A 24,535-nucleotide genomic window follows, 5' to 3' on the forward strand; every position below is an offset into this window, starting at 1 on the left:
AGTTTCAGTTTTTTTTTTTTTTAAATTGGTATCCAAAATGAGAGTGAGCAAGTAGTGATCAAACAGCTTAGGTGGGTTATCATTCATGAACACCTACATAATCTTGTGTGCTAAAAAAAGTTTTTAAATTTAAAGATCCTTATGGTACGTCTTTGACTTCGAACATGCATTAAAATGATAAACCGAGTCCAACTATCAAAACAGCACTACTCCTCATCATAACCTTCCTATTTCTAGTCTGTACTCACTCTCCCATGGCAGGCAGGCAGGTGAGGAAGTGTTGGCTTTAGCGGAGGATCAACAGGATTAGAGAGCATTTACCCAGATTTCCCAGACAGACGCGATGGGATTCCAGCCTCCTCTAAGTCTCCGACAGCTCGTCTGCTAGTACACAGAGGGTGGCACATGACTGCCGCTTTAATAATACGAGTGTGTTCGTCTATTGACATTCCCCCCCTTTCTCTACCATGGTCATGAACTGCAAACAGTCCTCCGAGAGTGTACACTCATGGTGCAGCCAAGTAGAGCCACTAATGCGATTGGCAGAAATATTTCCCTTGATGTGGCTCTCGGTTTATGAGGATGTTCCATTTCAAACAGTCCTGACTGGGAACAGCGTCGGCTGTGTTGAGGGGTCTGTGTATGTGTGTTTGAGCTATTTGTGTGTGACCTTTCTGGATTATTAATTAATTTGGTAAATGAGCATCAGAAAGCTTTTTGTGTTTGTGTATTTGTCTGTGATTGTAATTGCTGTCTGTTGCATCGCTTGCGTTTCCAATTAGATAGAGATGGTTGATGTTCCGATTCAGCAGTAGGAATTAGTAGGAACTAAAGAGAAAATAGAAAACTCAAGTCATCATACTTCTGAAATGTCTTATGATTTTGATTAATAAACAAATTTGAACAAAACTTGGGAGTCTACAGCCATGCTAGCAGCTCTTTGAGGCTGTCGGCATGCTAATATGCTCCCAATGACGATTCTTACATGCTGACGTTTACCAACTATAAAGTTAACCATGTTCACCGTAGTAGAGCTGAGGCTGATGGGCAAGCATTGGGTCATAAACAAAGTTTAACAAATAAAATGTACCTGATGGTAACGCTAGATAAAAGTCAGGAGACTTCCTGTTCAAAGAATAGACCTTAAATTAAAAAAAAAACAAAAAAAAACACCCATCTACAAACTATCTGGCATTTCACAGTAAATCTCCCTGCTAAAGTTTATAAGGTGGTGGCAGTCTTGTAAACGGATCCAGGGAGTTATGTTCTTCAGGTTCCCATCCCTTCCTGCATTTATTTGGGGCAATATGACCTCCTCTAACTCCTTTGTTAAATGTTACATCACCCTTTCACAGAGATCCTCATATTTCATAGGTTATTTTCTACACCAAGTCAGGGCGGGTTGGTTCATAAGCTTAAGCACAGAGTGTGAAGGACCGGAAGTGTTTGGAAGTGAAAAGACAGACACAGTACACAATAACTGTTGTCTTTTAAAACAGGCAATTTTGAGATAACGCAAAAAGGTATATGTAAGTATTTATGCGTGGGCCTGGGCATGCACGCTCCTTTAGATTACTGTCTGTACTTTCTCCTTCGGCATTGGGCTGCATGTGGCAGATTCCCAGCACCTCCTAAACTGATAAGGTCAAAGGCTTCTTCCTCACTCCAAACTTGTCTTATCTCCTCCTTCCTTATTTTGAGGTATTCTTTTCCGTCTCCCATTCACTCCCTATTATGAGCGCTACGTATAGAGATGACCCACAGCTTAAGGCAGGGTGGAGATGGACTTTTACATATGTAAATGTTGGCTCTTAGAGGGGGAGGATGCAGGGTGAAAGGTGATGGTCATGGTTGAGTGCTTTAGGAAGTAGAGGGATCATTACATAGGGGGGGGTCCTCATTCAACAGACATCCACCACAAACAAATTGCAGGGATGGCACCCCCTGCACACACATACTCTTCTCTACACAATGGGCCCCTCAGCTGATACCATACGGCAGTAGTGTGAAGAAGTTGGGAAACACTGTTGGATTCCTAGAAATCACAAATGGAGCTAACGGAGAGATGAACTAGAACAGCAGTTCGCACATAAATAATGGTGGTGGTGATACAATAAGATTACAATATTACAAATTTGATTTCTGACACTTTTTGTAAGAACCTAGATGGTATTGAAAGAGACTAGGGCTGAAATGATTCCTCGAGTAACTCGACTAATTCAATTACTAAAAATCTCGATGCAAAATGATTTGCCTCGAAGCTTCGTTTAATCAATGTTATCAACGTATCGCTCACGGTGTTCCCGCATGGAGGATTATTACTGGGCTGACGCTGCTTGCGCCACATGCCATGAAGACTGATTACAAAATGAAGAAAGAGTGTAAGGGGCTAAGAGAAGAGACAGGCTGGAGAAAACGACAGAAAGTGTCCAAAGTTTGGAATCAGTTCAAACTTAATTAAAACGAAAACTCTGTACAGTGTGTCTACTGCGAAATCAAACTAGCTTATCACAATAATAGCACGACGTCAACGCTTCAGCATCTCAACAGAAAACATTGAGTCTAACTTAATCATCTGTTCCGCGAAGCGGACCGGACAAAAGTAAATCACAGAGTCGTATGGACGATGAAACTACACCAAACACAACAACTACCAAAAACAAAGAAAATACGTAGTGGTGACCACAATTTGATCTAAAGAGACGACTTGTTGACTATCCCTTCGGAAAAACAGCCGATTGTTGCGCACCACTCTCTCTCACTCTCTCCCTTCACGGAGAAACAGCTGATCAACGATCTACTAGCATAAGTGTAACAGAGCTGTGTGACATTGTAATTAAATATATAAATGAAAATAGGTTGAGTAGAACTAATATTTACATATAGGCCTATATACAAAAAGTAAACCAAACTATTGTATATTATTGCTCTTCAATAAAACAAAAGTATTTTGTACAAAACCAGGGAATCAAACTCTTGTGTATAGCAGTCAAAACATTTTAATATCACTTGTGATTTAGCCGTTTCAAGCAGTGTGACAAGACCTCACTATGAACCCCCCTATCTTATTTTAGACAGAGAATTTCCTACCAAATAAAGGCTCTTGTGTAGGGAAATCCAATATGAAGACAGCAGTGGATCTGGAGAGTCTTACATTGGATGTTTATGTGCGACATGTCCAAGTCTTAAGCCTCTGGAAGTCTGCAGCACATGACAGCCTCGCTCACAATAACACATTGGACATCAGCCCCAGTGTCAAACAGGGTGACTGGATCTCTAGCTAAACCAAAGAACATGTGAGCGTAACGTAAATATACACTTAATAGGTCCAATCATAAAAATAACATTCAAGTCGTACTCTTACAGGAACTCTCTCAGTGCTATCTGGAGATCTGGTTCTTATCTCACATAATATGCAATGCACATGTGCAGTACAAGCGGCACAAGATCTCAGTATGCTGTACAGTAGAGATGTGACAAGATCTCATCTTGTCCCCATTAGTGCTGCAATTAATAAAATGCAGAGGAGGAGAAAATAGCATCTGTCTTCACAAAAATCATCTGTTGAGTGTTTGATGGTAATTCATTTGTGCTTACGAACGTAAACAATGTGAAACAATAGTACAAAAAACTATATTTCTCTCTTGTCTACTGTACAATGACAAATAAAAGTACAAAACATTTGGTCTCAACTTCTGCCAGAAAACGCTTAGTTATGTTGTAATCTCGGTTCTATGAGTGAAAAGACTCTCTCTCAACCATACATATGGAGTAAGTAACAGTGTTACTGTTAGTTATACAGATGAGAAGCCAGTCATCAAAGGCAAAACCTTTCAGTGCTCCGTTTTCATTTTGTGACTTTCGATTGAATAAAAAGGACTATTTTTCCAGTCTTAATTCATTAATTCAAGTTTTCTGTAAAATAGTGTTAAAATCTCGTCTCGATCTCGTGAACCCAATCTCGTGTCTCGTCTCGTGAGCTGGGTGTCTCGTCACACCCCTACTGTACAGACACTTAGAGAGGTTACACACCAACCAGACGGCCGACCGTCGGCAGAAAAGCCAGTCGGACTGATCAGTCGGGTCCCCGAGGTCCAAAAAAATGCCTCAAAACACACTGAGGCGACGATGACTTGAGCGTACGCTCTGTGCGTGCACGAAACGTAATACGTCTCTATAGCAGCAGGCGGCGCTTCTGTATTGTTTCCCAGAAAATGAAAACCGGCAGCTGATAGGACGAACGCGTCACGTGGGTCTTTTTTCTCCGGAAATTCACAGCCAGACTGTCATGGCGGCTTGTTCAGAATACGATCTCATATTGTACTAAAATAGTTCACCGAAACGTGTTTCTGAAAACATTTTAAGCGAGAAATAGGCCATGCAGTTGCTGAATCTGTCTTCATTTCATGAAAGTTCAACGGACACGTTACCGCGATCAGCTTTGTGGGAAATTAAGAATCAATGCCACCGACATAACCAATCACACAATGACAGACTCTCCACTTAGCACCAACTGCAATGTTTAACTGTAAATGAATGTAGCCTACTGGCAGTCTGGCACACGTAGGTGCTCAGTATTTTCATCGGCGCCTATGGAGTTGATTTTGGATTGAAAAAGTGAGAGAAAAGAGTTGCATTTGTCCACTGTGAAGGTTGTAGAAACTTTGTCAGGTGGCTTAAGAAGTTTGTTTATTGTAAAAAACCAAAGGAGCACACAAAAGTGAAAACCAAAACCTAACTGTAGGAGGCAAACATCAGTAAATATTGAGAAGTGTGAGCTGCAAGGTCTGTGGTACATTCCCATTGCAAATATGGCATTAACATAGAGTAAAAGGGCCAAAACTCGTCTACGTTGATTATAGCGCCCCCTAATGGCCGATCTTCGCCAAATTTGGTACAGAGCCTCAGAGCGGCATGCCGAACGAGCACCACAAGTTTCGTGTTGATTGCATTTACTGTGGCAGAGATATTCCAATTGCAAATTTCCCATTTAAATGCATTGAGTTATTGGCCAAAACAAGTAACGTTGCTTATAGTGCCCCCTAAAGGCCGATCTTTGCCAAATTTGGTACAGAGCATTGTAGTGGGATGTTGAACAATGATCTCAAGTTCCTTGCTGATAACATTTAATTTGGTCGAGATATGATATGATACGTGTGCGGTAGCTAACTAAGAAAATTTGTTTGGTCGTCAAATGCGCATACTTTAACGTAGCAATATTCCTTGAGTAACTTTTGGTCACGTCCATCTGGAGATGCTACGTACCAGGTTTCGTGCTGATCCGTCGCACGGCCTAGGACGAGTTCGAAAAAGTTGGTTTTGCGCATTGGGAAAATGCGAAAATGGGCGTGGCCTATATCATGTGATTCAGCTTGATTCAAGGAACACGTGGATGTAAGGATTTTTAATGTGTAATGTGGGAGTTAAAGGCAAAAAAATAAAACATAGCGCCACCTAGTGGTCCACATGTGTAATTTTTGGTAGGTGTTGTCCATGACCCCTTGTCTAGCTACGCTGTAAATTTAAAGTTGTTCACGTTAGTGTAAGTAGTAAATTTAGACGTGGGTCCCATAGGCCACGCCCACTTTGACCCCTCAGTACCCCACTCTAGGGTTGGCCTCAGGAGTGACCCAAGATGGTACCCAACAAATTTTGTAAAAATTGGATGAGCGAAAGTAAAACTTGCAATTTTTAGCCTATCAAAATTCTTTTTATTAACTTTTTGTCCAGCCCATCTGCAGATGCTACCTGCCAAATTTCGTGCCAATCGGTCGCACGGTCTAGGAGGAGTTCGAAAAAGTAGGTTTTTGATGAATCGCGATTTTTCACGCATAAAAGTTTAGGCGGAAATGGGCGTGGCCTATATCACGTGATTCAGTTGGATCCAGGGAATGCGTGGATGTATGGTTTTTGAATGTACGGTGTACGGTGTGGGAGTTATAGGGCCAAACGCGTTTTTTCTGCTATAGCGCCACCTAGTGGTGGAAGTGGGTGAATTGTTGATTGTTGTTGTGAATTGAATTGCGCCTGAGGTCCTTGCGGAGTTCTGGACCATTCCTGAAAATGCCAACCCCCCACCATGTACGGTTTAGGCTGTAGTCGGAGTTTTAGGCGGAGAAGAATAATAATCAGTAGAAAAACAATAGGGTTCTACAGCCCTGCTGTAAGAACATCATAGCTTTGCTATTGCCCGTTCTTGCAGACTCGGGCTTGGACCCCTAAAAAGGAAGCTAACGATTCAAATGGCATTAATTGCTAGCTGAATACATGGCTCTGTTGTGGTGAGATGGAGGCGTTATAGGGAAAAGCAGCAGTGTGATTTAAAAAGTAGTTCACTGTCAACATATGCATTATAAGTTAGATATAACCTATACTTTAAAAGGTAAGTTTGAAGGTGCTGCACACAGTGGTATGTTTGGCTTTCTCAGACCAAGTTGGGTGCAATTTCTCAGTTTCTAGCTTTGTTTTTTATTGCAAAAACGTTACGCCGCTTTAAGCATTAACATCATTTCTATGGGTGAATAATATAAGAAGTATACCCAGTAGATTAAAGAGACCAAAACCATTTTCTGTACCAGGGTGTAATGTTTTTTTCTGCTGAGAAGTTGGGATTTTTTAACATATATGGGTATATGGGGTTTCTTTTGCATGAACATTTAAAAGCATATTTTTCTAGTCTTTATGGTCAGAATGGTCTTATGGTAATATCATGGGTCTCACTCTGGAGCAAGATGGCGTCGGCAGACACGCATCTCACAAACCGGAAGTGGTATCTGCTAAGCTAGGCTACTTTTTAGCGAGACAAGTTGCTTATTCTCCTTCACGATACTCCCTTGTCAGTGGTGTTTTAGGTAAAAAGAACCGGTGAGGCAACAGCTACATTACACCAAAACATTACACAATTGCCCACACAGTTTAACACAGGTGATATTTCGAATGAGCAGCACATACCTGTTCTCCTCAACTTCCTGTGCGTTACTGCTTAAGTCCCCGTTTGTATGTGTTTGGGTAACGTTTGCCGAAGAAGTCCAACTTTACCACGTTTTTGTACTGCTTTCATGTTTGGTAACCCTCTCAGAAAAATGTTTGAGATACTTAACGGCACCATCCCCTCCGAATAACAAACGCGGGAAGCTAGCTAAACAAATAAAAAAATAAAAGTGTCTTCTCTGACAAGCTAGCAGTGAGCTAATTTGTCGTCGAGTGCCACTCCACGTTAAATCGGATTAAGTTTTACAAACGGTTTAGTTTATAACAATATCCCTTGGTGAGCACCGATGTGTTTAAGTTTTTCTTCCTAAAACAGACTTTAAATGTGTACTGTAGGAGATATTTCACATCATTCGTGGTGGGCGCAGTTGCTGTCAATGAACATATGACGACAACACTCCCACCTGGCATCATGCTTGGTTTGTGCCATCCGCTTTCATTGGTAAAGGCTTTGGGCATGCGCATTGTGGTTTTCCCACACCGGGTACTTGACATTGTGTCGGTCTCCACCTCTCCAGCTAAGTGCATCTAAAACACCATACAACTATTATATTAAGCCACTGAACTTTAATTGTAGACCAATGATAAATAACAGCAGCAAATTATGTTTTTTTTATGTCATGCATTAATCTAGAATTATATCCATTTCTAAAACCATAGCTTAGGCCTACTTTTTATGTTGTCAGTAGATAGGGCTTTACCTCACATATACACAAACTAAGGAATTAGAAAGCATGAATATGTGTATGTACAAGGTAAAAAATAAATAGACTCCTAACACCATTATACATATTATGTTTAGTATAACAAATCAAAAAGTCAGATTCTGTTGTTCACTCTATTTTGATCAAATATGTATTATGTGTTTTGGCTTTGTAGGTTCAGTGGAAACATTTAGAGCAAGAGGGAGAGTGAGATAGGCCTAAATAGAGAGTGAGAGAGGGAAAGGAAGCAAGGCTTAACAATATGATCCAGACCATTTCGACTGCAGAGTGTATGCAGTCATTCCACTGATGCATGGAAACATGTGCTGGACATGTGTGTGTGCTTCTCAGGTCACTGCACAATCAGGAAGACAGAAAGATAGAGAGCCTGACCAGCACTGACAAACTCATCCTCATCTCTGAGAACCAACAGGCCCAAGAGTGGCTTCAGTATCTGTCTGCTCAGGGAGCCCAGGAGTGTTGGATCCATTAGTGTCTGCTCTATCTGATTTACAGGTCATCCTCTCTCATCTGATAATGGTTCAGGCTCCTTGAATATTTAAAGAATGGTTGTCAGATACCTGCCAAACAAGCCTAACGAGATTGATGGAAAGTACAATGGTATTAGCGAGACAGATGATTGGCCTGGACAGCAGCACCGCGGCCCTTCTCACAAATGGGATTTATTTTTTTTATTGGTTAAAGCGGTGTTTGGTGCATCATGTTGTGTTGGCTAACAGGATGTAGTGTCTGAATGACACCAATCATGGGAAAGGACATTTTCTTTGAAAACATCAAAGTTTCACTTCCCTTTCATCAACTGGAAATATATTGCAGTATTTATCTGAAGTGATGGGAATGTTCTTGTTTTAACAAGTAGGCCTACGCTCAGATTTTTTCCCCTCACAATAACCTCTGCACTTTTAGCTTTGAGTATTTTAGCTTTGAACTCTATATCATTCAGCACTGATGAGGGATATCAGCCATGGACAATTAATCCTGATTTACTCTTTGTATAGTGCTGTAGATAATTGTTTTGTGCTATCCAGAAAAGATGGATACTCGGCCTAAGCAAGAATGTGATGGAGGAGAATATAAAAAACGGATTATGGCGGCAGAACAATAGAATTCTTTTAAGTACAAATGAGAGTTCACAGTATATTTACACAACCCTGACATTGTAAAAGAAGAAAATATCATGATAAAGTTAATATTAACTTAATTTTTCCATGGTCTTGGTAGAATCAAGGGATCACAATTTTAATCGGTAAATGTTCTGACATCTCACTTTTTCCCTATTGTCCACTTCACTTTCAATTGTGCCGCGTTGGCTTTTTATAAATGGCCATTGACCAGTCATAAATCGCACTGCTCCATTGCTGTTTAGTAGACCCGATACAATACATCCCTGTCCCGAGACATGTGCAGCGAGAGGGACATCTCGTCACAGGCGAGGGGTGGATGTAATTAATCTGGCACAATATTGACTCCTCACTCTCAATCCCTCAGCCCCCAATATAGCTGTCCCCTCTTAATGTTTAATGTAGCGATCGATCCACCCCCACACTGTTACTGAAATGATATAATGAGCTCCCACTGCCCACCAGGGTATCGTGGATGTAAGGGAGGGGTGAGAGTGTGTGTGTGTGTGTGTGTGTGTGTGTGTGTGTGTGTGTGTGTGTGTGTGTGTGTGTGGTGATGACACAGTAGTAGATTTATTCAGATGGCAGTGTAGTAGTTGAGTCACCAACTGTCGAGTCCAAATCAAGTCTTGAGTCCCCATATAAGTAGTCTATATCCTTCGCATTCCACTTCGAGGATTGCTCTGGTGCTACGTGTGTTTTGAGCAGGCGTTTCAAGGCGAAATCTGGCTTATCAGAGGAAGATAACACACACAGAAAGGCCCGGACACCTTGCTTGGAATTATCAGCGCACATGCCACATCCACAGTTCTTCTTGCTCTTCTTGCAAACCCCCACACCCCACACCCTCCCTTTCAGCCTCTCTCAGTTTCTTGATCAGGATCTCGACCGTAATTCTTGACGGCACGTTTGACCCGCTCTTACCACTCTCCTTCCCCTATCTGCCTTGATGCTGATTTATCTGTGCTTTATCTTTTATCAAGTCATCTATCAACCCCCTCCATCTCCTCTTACTCCTCTCCTGGATCAGCGAGGATCGATACGGCCGTACGCTGGCTCTCAGCTTGCTCTACACACCTACTGCTCTGTGTCAGCAGGTTACTATAAGGTCCACGTTCTGCAGCCACCTCCTCCACTCATGTGCAGTGTGTGTTGTGTGTGTGTGTTGGATTGTCAGGCATATGAAAGTGGGGAAACAGAGTGAGATCCGAGTATCAATTCTGGCCAAGAAAGGAAAGCAAAAAAAGCTCCTGAAGGATAACTGCGCTTTGTTACAACTTGGGTTTTATTTTCATAGTTTTGTCCATAAGTTTGAAGGGTTATGACAACACTGTACTCACAAAAGTAACTGCTAAGATCTGGGAACATGGTGGCATTGCTATAACAAAGAAACAGCATTTAGGTTTGCGGTTGGGGTTGAAATCAACTAGAACAAGGTGGAAAGCCTGTCACCGTAGAGAAGGGGGAGACAACATTATGGTTCAAATGAGGATAACAACAAACACTTTCAAACAGTCTTTGCTCGAAGGTATTCATGGTGTTGCACGTATGAAAAGTTGTGGGAAATCTGAACAAAAGTTCAAATCTGCTGAGAACGCCTTTGCACACCTGCCAGTGTTTTTTTGTTGTTGTTGAGTCATTTTCGGAAAGGTGTCGCAATAATCCCTCAATGGGATCCCTCAGTGTGTACAAGTACGGTAAATCTAGAAACTAGAAAGCCTGTCTATGAACTGTTTTCTCTTCCAAATAAGTTTGTCTAACCTTGGGGCTTGTTTACAACATCTCTGACCTTTCTTGCCCTGTCTGACTACTTTTACCAAAGTCGCCACATTTCCAGATCTCACTTTTATGATGGCCAAAACTAGACTAAAACCCAAATTATAATAAACTGGGATTATACTTCAACATGCAAAATGTCCAAACTGGACTTTATCCCTGCCATGTATGAATGATTGTACTCCCAGAATCGTATTATTAATGATTGCTCCAATTTCAACTACTGTTATTTTTATGGCCTCGCCCCTTCTCTTTCACAGCATCTGTTCCCCTCTTTGGTCTGCGCTCGCCTTCGAAAGAGAAAACATTCCAGCTGCAGAAAGCACTGAGCTGTCCTGCTGGAATGAACACCCCAACACAGACATAGAAATGCACATGCTCGCACATGAGCATTGCAGGGATGTACTAACACACACATACACTCTCTCTTTTCCTTGCACACACACCTCCTCTCACTCTCGTGTAATAAAACACACACTGCCGTCCATTCACAAAGCTATGCTGCTGACACTCGGGCTGTGCTGCCTGGCTCAAATCCCTGCGGCCCCCTGGCTTTGACAGGACTGTTCTGAATCAACACGCAGAAGTACAGCTTTTACTTCCCCAGTGGAAGCTGTTAAACGCCTATTACCCTACATGCCTGGCCTTTACAATGCTTTTTTCATTGGATTTGATTGACTAAAGATGACCAAATAATGTTGTTTACTAGCAATGACTTTTGGATGACTTTAGTGTCTTTTTTTTAGGATCCCAACCTGAAAACACACAAGATGTAAAGTGCAAATAAAAGCATGGATCTTATAGATAAAAAAAATAGAAAAAAGCTTAGATCTTGAAAGTTGAAAGCTGACAGAAAAGTAGGCCTGCACCTCTCATAGTTGTTAGTGGTGGAATAACGTCCCCCAAAGTCATGAATGAAGGTTCACTCCCCTTAACTCAATGTGCTGCCTCAGCCAGTCTTTTACAACCAACCCATTCATAAAACTGCAGGGCTAAAGTTTGTGTGTGTGTGTGTGTGTGTGTGTGTGTGTGTGTGTGTGTGTGTGTGTCCCAGGCCAAGTGTGTTTATGTGTGCGCAGAGTAAGTGGATAAGAGGCTGTCAAAAGAAATCATCTGTTCACGTAAGAGATAAATCAAACATTGTATTCATAAGCAAAACAAAACCAGCAACAAACACAGACATGGAAGAAGCCTCCTCTGCCCAGAGCGAGCGAGTGAGCGGTATCCATGCATATCTGGCAGGCACCTGGCTGTTTTTGAGCACTTTGTTGCATAGCAGCTGTATTTTGGAAAGTGGAGAACACAGGGCTGCATGTTTCTCTTTTGGGGAGAGAGGGAGTTGGAGAGGGAGGGGCTCAATTCGCCCATCGCCCCATGCTTCAAATAGGGCCTGATTGGGCCAGTTCTGATCCAGAAAAACAACCCAAACAAGAGGAAGGCTGTGAATTCATGACAAAGCAGAACACACAGAGCCAGAGAGACACACTGCTGGGAGGATTTGGACAGAGCTGGGTTACTGGAACTTTTCTTTTCTGTTTTTGATTATTATATATCATTTAAGTCCACATTACCTGGTTCTACAGCCTCAATTGTGATTAGTTTCCTTTGACTTATGTGATAGTGAACTGAATATCTTTGGGTTTTGGGCAGACAAAACAAGCCATTTGAAGCTACCACCTTGGACTTTAGGAAACTGTGATCAAATGAGCAATCAAGAAATTAATTTAGCAGCCCCACTGTATCATATACTGTAATAAAAGAAAATGTTGCAAACAAACCAACACAAAGACTATTTAATATGATAAGATGAGATGTAGTTTATCAATTGAATGAAAAAAGAGGCAGATTTTAAAGTTGAGTTTGTTCTTCTCTACTTCCTCTCCTCTGTTCTCTCCTCTCTTTTCTTGCTTTCTCTCCTTTGCTAAACTTGCTTTCTGAAAAGCACTGTAACGGCATTCTATAGCCACAACTTCCTATATAATTACTGCAAGGCACAAAACTAAACAATCGTCCCACACAGCTTCGAAATCGCTGGATTAGTTCACATCTTGGAACACTCAATGTGTGTGTAGAGAGAGACAGAGAGAGAGGTACAGAGAAAAGGGAAAGGGGAGGGGAGGGGGGAGCGTCCAGATTTTTAAATTCGACTTTAGTTTGTACAGACACAGGAAGGGAGGGAGGGGTTTGGAGTATCCACTTGGAGAGGAGGGGGTGTCAGAGGGGGGGGCTTTTTTTATGAATGAAGACCGAGCGAGACGGAGGACTGAGAGAGAGAGAGAGAGAGAGAGAGAGAGAGAGAGAGAGGGGGAGGCACACTTCCTCTTACGCACACAGGGAAGAAAATTTATGAATGGGTCACATCTCTTGAGCTGCTCCAAGTGTAAACAACATACTTGGACAAAGAAGAACGAGCTCTCGGCGCACGCAGTGCCTCGGTAAACCCTCCAACGCTGGCCTTTTAGTGTTTTTAACACAAAAAGTAAACATGTTCAAACTATTTTTAATTAAGTATCTGCACCATTAATTTGACTGACACCTCCATGTGTTTCTTCCCCGCAGGCAGTAAACAGACAAAGGAATCAGTTCAGCAGCCTAGCGTCAGGCGAAGGAGAACCCCTGAAGGTGCTGTCAGCGCCCGAAAATGAAACATGAGTCCTTAGCTCCTCTTGATGAACACAAGATTAAAATCACATCCTTCTTTTTAAGGCTTCTATGCAGGGCCAATCACATTAGTTCAATGGAAGAAAAAATTGGCGTGCTGTTATCACCAATGGCTCAATTACCTTTAAACACACACACACACACACACACACACACACACACACACACACACAGGCAGGTCAGCAAGTACATTAAAGTTGCATGTTTGCATAACCTTCTCTTAATAACAGCCTGCAGACAGAGCACGCTTGTTAGCTGTGAACTGAGGGAGAATGGACCAGATGAGATAGATTTACCAGATGTGCAGGTATTGCACAATGCCTCCTTTGCCCCCCCCCCAGACACACTCCTCTTTCCCCAATCTAGCATTCCAACATGTCCCAGTGTTTTTGCTTCTCTTCTTTTGCTGTTTCTCTGGCTCCCTCTTTCCGTCTCTCTCCCCTCTCCGTCAACACCACACCCATGCAGGTAACTACCTGACTCGGTAAACAACAATGTTTAATTTTACCAGGGCGCCGTTTTCAATGCAAGCCTCAATTATATTCCGGTCACCTGGGATTAGGGCTTTGCTTTTATGCTCTTTTTTTTTTTTTATGTGCTAGTTTCCAAAACTGGTGAGTCACCTGTTTAAAAAAAAAAGAAGTACGCCAGACACTGAGAATGCCTTTCAGCTAAGCATGGGAAAAGATGAGCCTTTTTTATGCATTTAATAGACCACATGCAGGATCTAGAACAAACAAAAAAAATGATTATATTTATAGTCGCTTGTCAGCTTCAATTTTCCATAAATCAAAGCTGAATAGAGTTGCTCGAAGTGGACTCTGCGGCTATTGACTGTGACCAGCAGGGACACTGTCTGTCAACACGGGAGTGTCTCTGCCGCGTATAAGAGAGCTGCCCGTCAAACTGAAGCCCCTGTGACCCTGCAAATCATACCCTGTTCAACCGTTGGCAAAGGCCTGACAGCTGATTGGCTGACAGGTCAGGGGGTTAAGTAGACATGACCCCTGCGTGCCCTGGGGTTCATCTGCACTTCCTGCACTGCATTGTTGGCCAACAGACAGCGACAATGTTGCACAGGGCATGTGTCACCGAGGGGCTAAGAAGTTGTGACTTGGAGCTGGTTAAATCAGATGATGTTTACACACAAAAGACACATGGGTTAGGGCTAGGGGAAGTGACTTTGACTGGGACTGAAAGGTTTCAGTTTTGCTTTGGGCGTGAGATTATTCCTGACTTATTTCCAGTTATCTCGCTAACCATTTCATGCCAACTGCTATAATTATTATGAATCATATTTCTGTATATCTGTATCTGTGTCTCTGTGTCCCAATGGCAGATGACCGTCCATCAAGAGCCTGGTTCTGCCTGAGGTTTCTGCTTGTTTAAAAGAAATTTTTCCTTGCCACTGTTTTCCTTGTTGTTGCTTGTCCAAATGTTTGCTGCTGGGGGGGAATTTTTGGGTCTCTGTAAATTACAGAGTGTGGCCTAGACCTACTCTATCTGTAAAGTGTCCGGAGATAACTTATAGCTGTTATGATTTGACACTATAAATAAATTAAATTGAATTGAAAATTTTGTGTCATTGCTAAAGATGGAGAAGCCCGCACTGCATTGAATGGGACAGAAAAAACTGTTTGTAGAGCAACGCGTACTCCCACCCAGATCCTGAATCGCCATTGTTAAGACAACAAGAAAGGGAAACTCATTCAAATAGCCACTCAGTTGTGCAGCCCAGGAATTTGCTTTTCCATTTTACACCTTCCGATGTGCACAAAGGGCCATCTTTGTACCTGGGCCCTGAATAATATTTTACTGGTTTCCTGGGCCGTACCCATTCAGCTTTTCAAAGGCATGCAAATGGATGACGGCAGCACATAATGTCGGCATCCAAATTTACTTCATGAGACTGGCTCATTAGGCCTTCTGTTTCTGCAAAGCTTTGTCTGCCAAAGAGATTACTGTAACATCAGCGGGTGACAGTATCCCCACCTAAGCCTCTGGCGGTTTCACAGCCCAAATTTGACCACTGGTTTCGTCCTCACTTTCTCATGACATGCATACTTTATCTGGAATTTATAAGGGCAGGCCGACTGGCCAAATCTGAAAGATGGGTGAGACTGTCCATGCACATGCTCTGTATGTTGCACAGAACAATGCATGATTGAATAAACAATAAAAAGAAGATATGATCTGTGCAATATATAGTTCAAAAAACTGATTTGGGTGAATGGAGACATACATTCAGAGGACACAGAAATTGAAAGTACTCACAGTTCTCAGAATGGAAATCAGGAACAAACTGCTCGTCACTGTCTGGAACCTGAGCTGAAATTAGAAAAAGAGAGACCATAAATTTAATAACATTATTATTATATTTTGAACAAAATCTGACCTTTCTCCGTCTCTCCTTTCTCCCTCATTCTGTCTTACTTGTTCTCTTCCTTGAAATCTGAGTCAGAGCCAGGCTGGGCTTCATTCCGGCAACCTTCACTTCATGATTTTTGCAGCATGTCAACACTTTGCTCATCCCATAGATCAATACACAAGAACATAGAGCTCCTGAATAGCAAGATGTTAACCTGCCGACCTGGTTTTACTTTGACTTAAGCTGAGAGATTTCTGCCAATTAAAAACAGACACGTTGGCCATAACCACAGGTGTTGGGTGGCCTTTATGTATGGAGACCCAAAGTGTTCATTATGTGATAAATAATCAAAACTAAAACCATGAAATTGTGAAATAATTCAATATGTTTTTAAAGCTCAGCTCATTACAAATTGTTAGTTCATCCTTATTCTTTTCAGAAGTTTATTGCAGGTAGTTTAATACAGCATTTTTATTCCAAAAAGTCCTTTTTCCAAAGTCTTTCCATTTTTTCCCAATCACCATTTTATTCCACAATGCCACTTTTTAATCACAAAATCTTTGTCCTTGAATTAAGACAAAAAGCACAATGCGACAAAGTGTCAAGTTGATATCCAATCAGTAGAAAGGTAGTAATAAGTAATGAGGTAAGTAATTTCCCCCCATCTCCAATAATAGATCTTATTTGAGGCATGCAACAATGTTATTGACTACTCAGATCAGTCAGACATCTGTACACCAACGGTCAAGATTCTTTCTATTTCCATTGTAGAAATCCAGACAGACTAAACAGGCTGTTCTGGATGAACAAGTGAGGAAGTCTGTCAAGCGGTCTGATGAATCAGCTATTCAGATTCACCTTGTCCCAAAGTGTTGGGGGCTCTGTCTAACAATCTATAGGTAGTCTGGATTTCATCTGCTGTGTACATGAGGAATCGCTCTTACAGTCAAACTAGAAGCAGAAAGAGAACAAGGAAACCAGACTAAAACCAAGAAGAGATGTAGGGCAGTTAAACAAGAGCAAGTTAAGGTTAAAGGTCTTCTTAGATAAGCTGTAAATGTGTGTGTTTTATACAGCTACACTTAAGTCCCTTTTACACATGCTCTGCAACAGTGAACTTATCTAGACATTACCCCAAGGAGCTGTATGTATGTACGAGAACGCAAATGTCCAAATTATTTGGACTGAACATTAAACTAACTTTACCCTGCCAGCACAAAAATCTGTGTAATGTCGGATTGATTTCATGTGTGAATAGAGCAGATCTTTGTCCAGTGATTCACAGCGAGCGTATGGGCGTGTTATTGGCGATGCTATCATGTGGCTGGCATAAAACCAAAAGAATACAAACATCTGAGGGGAAAGAAGAAGGCTGATTTACACAAAGATGCCAACAAAAATGTCTAAATGCTGAGACAATGAGATCTGGGAAGATCGGTCGGTAAGGGCCGACGCCTAAATCGTCAGACAAATTCATGGAACGGCATGAGACTCGGTTGTTAACGACCAAATTACGAACTGGCTACGTGACCGTGGTGGAATCGGAGAGTGGAGTGAATCGGTGGAGAACGTGTCTAAGACAGACAACCTCTTTACATCTTTGGAAACTTCGTACAATGCCCGAACTTCATACGTTGGGCGTTGACCGGAATTCATATGAGAAATCAGCTTAAGAATTGATCACACTACAGTTAATATATTTCAGTGGCCCCGATGAGACACTCTCTTATAATGAAGCTCATCTAGGATCAGTGATGCCAAGCCCAGGTGCAGCAGAGCCAGACAGACACTATTGTGCAGCTCTTTTAGGAATTCAAACGCATTCACAATTGTCCCTTTGGAGCTTTGAACATTGAGTCACACAAACAGATTAGAAAAGCCAAAATCATTTGACTGCCAACACCCTAGCAGGGGTGAGGAGGTCAAATTCACCCAGTTGTGTTTTCCTTCCCGTGAATTAATGATCTAGCCCTAAATGTAGAGCAGAACCAGGCCTAGCACCCTTTTAATCTGGCACCAATCCAGCTCTACAAGTTTCTAGACTTTTTAAAGTGTTTCCATTGCTTGGGCTTCACACTTACGTCATAGTGCGAGCTAGCTGGTAGGGAAAACTTGATGGCTATCATTAAATATCATGAACTCAATCAGGGGTGTAATGGGCTACAAAACAAAGTAGTACCATGTTGCGGGTACTTTAGCACCACTTGCTCACTAGAAATGGACAAAAGGCCATAAATAATAGAATATCCATGTAGATTTATCTCTGTATTTTCTCCCTAAATGTACACTATTGCAGGATCCACCATGACTCTGCACCAAGGGATGTGATTGTAACCTAACCCAACACCAGCATTCAACCTCAACAATCTCTTCTCTCTCACTCCATCCACCCATTTCAGACAGTCATACACAACACAGAAACCAAAACTCAAGAGAGAAAGAGAGAGAGAGAGAGAGAGAGAGAGAGAGAGAGAGAGCAACAGAGACAGAGGGCAAAAAGAGGAAATAAGAAATTCAAATCCACTTTCTTGTCGTCACACTCCTCCTTCCTGTACAGAGGAAACCGGATGATGCCGTTTTGTAGCATGTTCAGATAAATGACATCGATTTCTTATACGACGCTGCATCCTGTGGCTTACTATACCATAATAATATTACCCCCTTTTAACTTTTCAGTCTGTCGCCCTCAGGGGGGAGAAATAAAGCTGCTGTATGAGACAGAGCAGCGGCCAATATTTAGTTCTGCAGATCCAACAATCAATCATAGCCATAGTTTCAACATGTCCAAAACGGAACATGCTGGACCTCATAAAGAGGCAGGAGAAAAGAAACACGGATGATGAGCATCAGACATTATCGTAACCCCGGTGTGTGCATTTGTGTCTGTGCACTTTCCTGTGTGTGTGCACGAGCACTTGTATCTGATTTGTTTCCAGGAACACCTCGTCAGGGGCATTGAGATGCAAGTCAGCACAAGAAGGAAAGTGTTTTTATGCGAGCACAGACGCATGCTCTCCTCGATGCTTCCAGGCACCTTGAATGACTTTTTTTTTCTCTCAGTGGGAGATCCTGGGAGGAGCTAAAGCAGCTTCAGTCATATAAACCTAAAGGCCAAAAAGAGACAAGATGTGACAAGCTCCTGAACTCTTGCCATTCAGTACATCACCCTTTCTGTCTCTCTCTTGCTTCCGCTCTCCTTTGGCAAAAAAAAAAAAAAAAAACTCCCTCCAGCTACCCAGCTTTTACAATCTTGGTGAATCCCTCACAACTGCAATCAGTCATGATAAGGTCTTTAATTAATGCAACAGGAAAGAAGAGGTCTTAGCCGGGAAGGCTGAAAACAAGCCAGTACTTAGGGTTAAATAACACTTTGATAAAGTTACACTTCCATCATTCTGTCCTGCTTTTTTTGCCTCTGTGACTCAACAATAAGCTACCACCCAATTTGTACATAAAATAACGTGTCCTTTTCAAGGGACGGTTCACCAAAATTACAAAAAACATACTTTCTCGTTGATCTTACAGGGGTTTCTCGCCATATGGATAGTTTAGGTTTTATTTGCTCAGATTTTGAGATATCTGTCGCTGGGATTTTTGCCGCCACCTTAATACAATGGTGGTGAATGTAATTTGGTGCTTTTACCTATTAAACAAGCTGGTATCTCAGCCTGGGCAAATAAAACCAAAATAGGTAAGTGAGAAAAGCTGAACCTTTAGTGGTGGCCCTTTACAGTGAAATCTGTGAATACAAATAGGCTCCAACTTTGAAGTGACACCCATTGTTGCAGTTTTATGGGCTCTGGTCTTTGTCTACATGAGACGCTGGTGTGAAATGAACTTGCTGGTTTTTGACGCTGCATGAGAAAAGGTGAGAAAGCGAACATGGATACAGCATTGTTTCCCATGAACAGTAGCAGGCTGGGGAGTGGGCTCTATTTAAGTGTTGTGTCTTCAGGCCAGACACAACCGCTTCCACGGATGAAATGTCAGTTGTTCCTCTCACATAAATCATACATAGATACATTAGAAATGTGCAATGACTAATGAAATGGGTGTGATTGGATCTGCCCCACTTCCCTTTAGTTTGCTGATCTGCTGTATACTGTGTATAACTCAAAGTCTATACTGTTCTACTGTTTTAAGGTGACATATTTCTCATAAATATGATCATTTTTTGTTGAAATTCTGCTGTATAATCAATTCATGAGAGTAGCATTTACAGAATATACAATTTGCATAACTTTAAGATTTCCTCCAGACATCCCGATATAGGTCATTTCATATCTCGATATACTATATCCCAATGTTTTCTAGTAATTCAATGAATTAATAGTCTGTATGAAATAACCATATGGTTATGGCTATATGGCCATATGGCTATTGTTGTATTATCCTGTGTGAATTAAATACTTTACAAATAAAAAGTACTGAGTATTTTCAAATTTTATTAAGAAATGTATGTGAATGTAAAGAGTCGTCCAAATGATGTAAATATTGCCGTAACGCAGTTCGTCACATAACTGAGCCCTAATAAAAAGTTAAATAATTTGTGTCTGATATGGTTTTTCCACAAAACGTTCAATTACTTAGTTACAAATTCTTAATATTTCATCTAAACCTTAACCACAAGACCAAAGACATTCAATACTTCACTGAAAAGTCAACTTTCAGTGTTTGTGCACTGGAGGCTCCAACTTTCCACATCACACTCTTATAAATTGCATATTGGACAGTGATTGGTTGTGATTTTACAAAAATGCATGTACACGCACGCTTTAAAAGATTACAGGTGAGCACCGAGAAACTTTCGTTCTATAGCAAATCAAAGTTTAGCCTTTAGGTTCAAAACTCGGCACACATACTTCATTCTGCTCAGTGAAGCACAAAGTGACAAAAAGCTACTTTAAACAGGATTTATCAGGTTGATGTGGTAAATGTCAAAAAATGAGTGCCATTTCCCTTTAAACCTCCACGTCAAAGCACATCAAAGCAACTGACCCAACAAAATCCTCACCTCGTGGTGCAGTTCTCATTTTTACTTGCAGCTTTAAGCACATTTAGACTCACTGTCCTGCACAATGACTCACAGCTTGTGTTGTTTTCCCCCTCTTGACATACAGTATAATTACTCTATTAAAGCTTACATCATCATTGCAATTATTAAGTCTACTAGCTGACAATTGCCTCTGGCTGGGCCTCATTTCATTGCTATGTGCCTTTGAGTGACACAAGCCAAATAGCCTGTTTGTTTGCATTGGCTGCTGGACTGGCATGCATGCTACATGCCAACATGGCCAAAATAGGACATGCTCAAAGCTAATAATGTCCCGTCTGTGTTCTCTCTGGCCTCGTTTTTTTTTTTGTGCGTGTGTCGTACGGTTTATGAGCATGTGTGTTGCATCAGACAGTTTGGGACGACAGCTAAGGAGGTGATCTTTTTCAACAAAGCCAAAGTTTTATGAAAGCATGTAAATAAAAGTGCATTAATAAGACTTTGTTGTAACACTGTTGGACTGACAGAAAACCTAAAAGCAATGAGAGTCCATGGTGATAAAATACTTTTTGATGAAGATAAGCAGCATATATGTATAATCCCTTAAGAAAAATTAGAAAGGAATGTATTTTGTTGTTGTAATTTTAGCTCTCTGTGATCACCAATCTTTCCAGATAGACACATCATCAAACCACACAAGTAATTAATGTGAAATCATCACAGAAAAATAATTTAAGAGCCTGCAGGCAAATCTCACCTTCTGTGAGCCATGTCTCTTGGAGTTGGCTTAAATCCTGGAAGAGGTCTGAACAGAAAGATAAAAAAGAAAGAAAGAATAATCAGCACACTGCAGAATGACAAGCCAACCACTATTTGTCTTCGTCTCCTGTTTTTTTTTTGTTTTTTTTAAATGCAGTAACTAACCCTCAGACTGAGATTGCCTGGGGGTAATAGACCATGATGTCAACATGTGTCATGTAAAGAGATCAGAGGCCAAAAATTGTGGACTTCCACTATACTTTACCTTCCGATTCCTGAGGGGGTAATTCTGTGTCCATGTATTTCCTTTTCGCTGCCATCAACAGTCTATTTAGGGGCCCATTTCCATGCGTCTTCTGCAAAACCCATAGATGTTAACAGAGACGTGAGAAACAAGACACAAACAGGGCACATCAGTGTCAAAATACCATGTTTAATGTGGCACGTGTAAAGTCAAGCCATTTGGACACATTTGACAAAAAAAATAACAAGAAGTCATTATTATTATAATCAGTAATTTGGAATGAACTACAAATAAGAGTCTACTGCAGCTATAGGTGAACATGAAGCTCCCCAGAAAACAACACATTTCTCAGTTGTGGAGGCAATCTGGGAAAAAAAAACAAACGCGCTGTTTGCGTCTGAAGAAAGTGACCATTTGGCACACATTGACACGTTCGTCAACCAAAGTATCCCACAAAAGAAACCCGCTGACAAACATCCCTAAATGCAGTACTTGCTATGTTTTTAGTTTGTGAAGATTTTGTCTTAGTTTTATGCGGAGTGAGTAGTTTTCTATCGCGCGCACACACAGCTGCTTCAGCCAAAACTCGTGCAGACGCGAGAAGGGGAGAGAGAGAGAGAGAGAGAGAGAGAGATAAAGCCCGGTAGCCGACTCATTACAACAAAAACACGCAAAGTAAGCATTAAAGTAACATAAAGAGTGCATCCATACGTACATTGGCTAAAGTGTAAGGCACTTGCTGGTCCAAATATCCATCCATCTTATAATCCATCCGTTAACCGTTTGTGGTCATTTAGGCTGTGTTGAGTGAGATCCACGCAGCCAGCAGAGAGAGGAAGGAGCGCTGCTTGTGAATGGAGCTGCGTGGAGGCTGCATGCATAATGAGCTCCATTCACAAAAAATGCCGAGGGGAAGTGATGGCGAGTGATTACCCAGCGGGCTGCTTCCCTCTTTACAAATCTCTTTTTTGTGTGTGTGACAGACAGCTCGTCACATCACATATAAGTTTAAGGTAAAGGTAATTTTATACCTCAAGCAGCTCTTTCTCCACGTTTTTGCAGAGTAGTTCAGTTTTATTTGGTTTATTTTTGTTTTATTTGGCGCTTTCTGATTTAAAAACATGTCGGGCGGGTCATAAAGCGTGTATGAATTATGAGAGTTATTTAAGCTGTTTCTCGGGCTTTTTGCCACGTCTGCCCGGATTGCCAGGCTCCACTTTCTTTAAGAACCAGTCCAGCGCTGAAACTGTGACAGGAAACAGATGTAGCGCGTTTTAAGTGGAGACCAACAACCAAACTAAACTCTAGTTCGACGGTAGATAACTGATACAAGCAGTTAGAGTGAGTTTGTACACGTTTATATTGAAGTGAAGTGACTTTTGAGCGCCAGCTGTGCTGTCATTTCTGTACCAGACATGATTTGGGGGGACTTGCTTTTCTTGCTCGGGCCAGATGAGGCTCGTGATTGGTGCATTTCCTCTTTCAAGGGCTCGAATTTCTTGCCTTTGTCCGGTTGAATACTGACTTATGAATGAAGTCTCGGTTCCCCGTATGAACCAATCAGAAGACGGGTAGTCTGGATCTTAGCAGCAGTGGGCGGAGCTTGTGCCACAGCAGCCAATCACCTCCCGGCAGACTGCAGGCTTTTGTACAGGATTTTCCAGTTGTTTTTCATTCACAAAAAGAGAGAGAGAGAGAGAGAGAGAGAGAGAGAGAGAGAGAGAGAGAGAGAGAGAGCGAGAGAGAGAGAGAGAGAGAGAGAAAGAAAGAAAGAAAGAAAGAAAGAAAGAAAGAAAGAGAAAGTTAGAAAAAAATACTTCCATTCATAAAAACCTGCCCCAGCACGAATGTTGTTTTTCTTTTTCTGCCCGGACGAACTCAAAGAACCATCTCACTTTGTTTACTTCATGTCATGTCTCTCACCCTCTACTTATGACAAGCAGTGATCTCAGCCAGGCAGGAGGAAGTAGCACTACCTCTGCAGGAACCTTGTATGAGCATAAAACTGATGTAAATCAGTTCAGGAATATGCATTCTTGCATTCTTGTGGTTTTAAGTCCACACCACAAAAAAACCCACAGGATTCAAAGTCCTCTTCATGAAGCTTTGTACACAGAATGGTGAAATGCTCGCTGCTTATTGAAACTTAACTGCCAAAATAAAAGCCACACACACAGTTTTTAAAGAGGAGCTGGCAGCCAGGAAGACAGGACACAAAGCTCTGATGGGATTGGAGTTTTAGTTTCAGAATGAGATTGAGAGACGTACACATCAAGAGCATTCCTCTTCCTCCCCCTCTCTCCCTTGTTGATCTAATTCAATCTCCAAAACAGGTGATACTGCACATGTATTTTCTGCGTAATGATATTTAGATGCACATTTAGATTTACGCAACAGGCTATACATGTTACATCAGCTCTGTACAGCCAGCACTGAGCCGTTTTGCAACAGAGAGCAGGACACTTTGCCTAATTTTTTCCTATGGTTAAATACTGGTTAGTTTGACCTCTTTGACCGAAAAAGAAAAAAAATCCATAAAACGAAACAAGTAGAGGGAGGAAAAAACTGTCTTTGGTTGAATTCCACACTAACCAGTGACATTTCCCAGCTGGACTAAGACTTCCATAGTATGAACTGAAAGATAAATGGAAATCGGTTTGTGCTGATGGTTAGACTGATGTTTTTCATAACGTAACCTCATTTTATCTCAGACATTAAAGCACGACTAAACATTATTCTGTTGTTACCCCTGACAACCAACAGGGGTGGCAGTAGCTCAGTCCGTAGGGAGTTGGATTGAGAACCAGAGGATCACCGGTTCAAGTCCCAGTACAGACCACAGTACAGAGTGTGCATTGATAGCTGCAGAGATGCCAGTTCACCTCCTCTTGAGCAAGG

At 41.6% G+C, this 24,535-nt stretch overlaps 1 protein-coding gene across 2 annotated transcripts in view; it reads right to left on the reverse strand.

The window, feature by feature from the left end:
• etv4 (ETS variant transcription factor 4) overlaps positions 1-22,620 on the reverse strand; it is a 34,876-nt gene extending 12,256 nt beyond the window's left edge. Inside the window, exons 1-4 of one of the 2 annotated variants that reach the window (XM_078278592.1) lie at positions 22,353-22,620; positions 21,659-21,749; positions 21,392-21,439; positions 15,548-15,601 (exon numbers count right to left, since the gene is read on the reverse strand). In XM_078278592.1, the coding sequence (XP_078134718.1) occupies positions 15,548-15,601; positions 21,392-21,439; positions 21,659-21,749; positions 22,353-22,409 (250 nt within the window). In that variant the 5' untranslated portion in view covers positions 22,410-22,620. The remainder of the gene's footprint in view (positions 1-15,547; positions 15,602-21,391; positions 21,440-21,658; positions 21,750-22,352) is intronic. The other variant, XM_078278591.1, reaches the window with a different exon arrangement.
• Positions 22,621-24,535: the final 1,915 nt, after the last annotated feature.

This window comes from Sander vitreus, chromosome 21 (genome assembly GCF_031162955.1).
Source record: "Sander vitreus isolate 19-12246 chromosome 21, sanVit1, whole genome shotgun sequence".
In the NCBI taxonomy this organism is placed as follows: domain Eukaryota; kingdom Metazoa; phylum Chordata; class Actinopteri; order Perciformes; family Percidae; genus Sander; species Sander vitreus.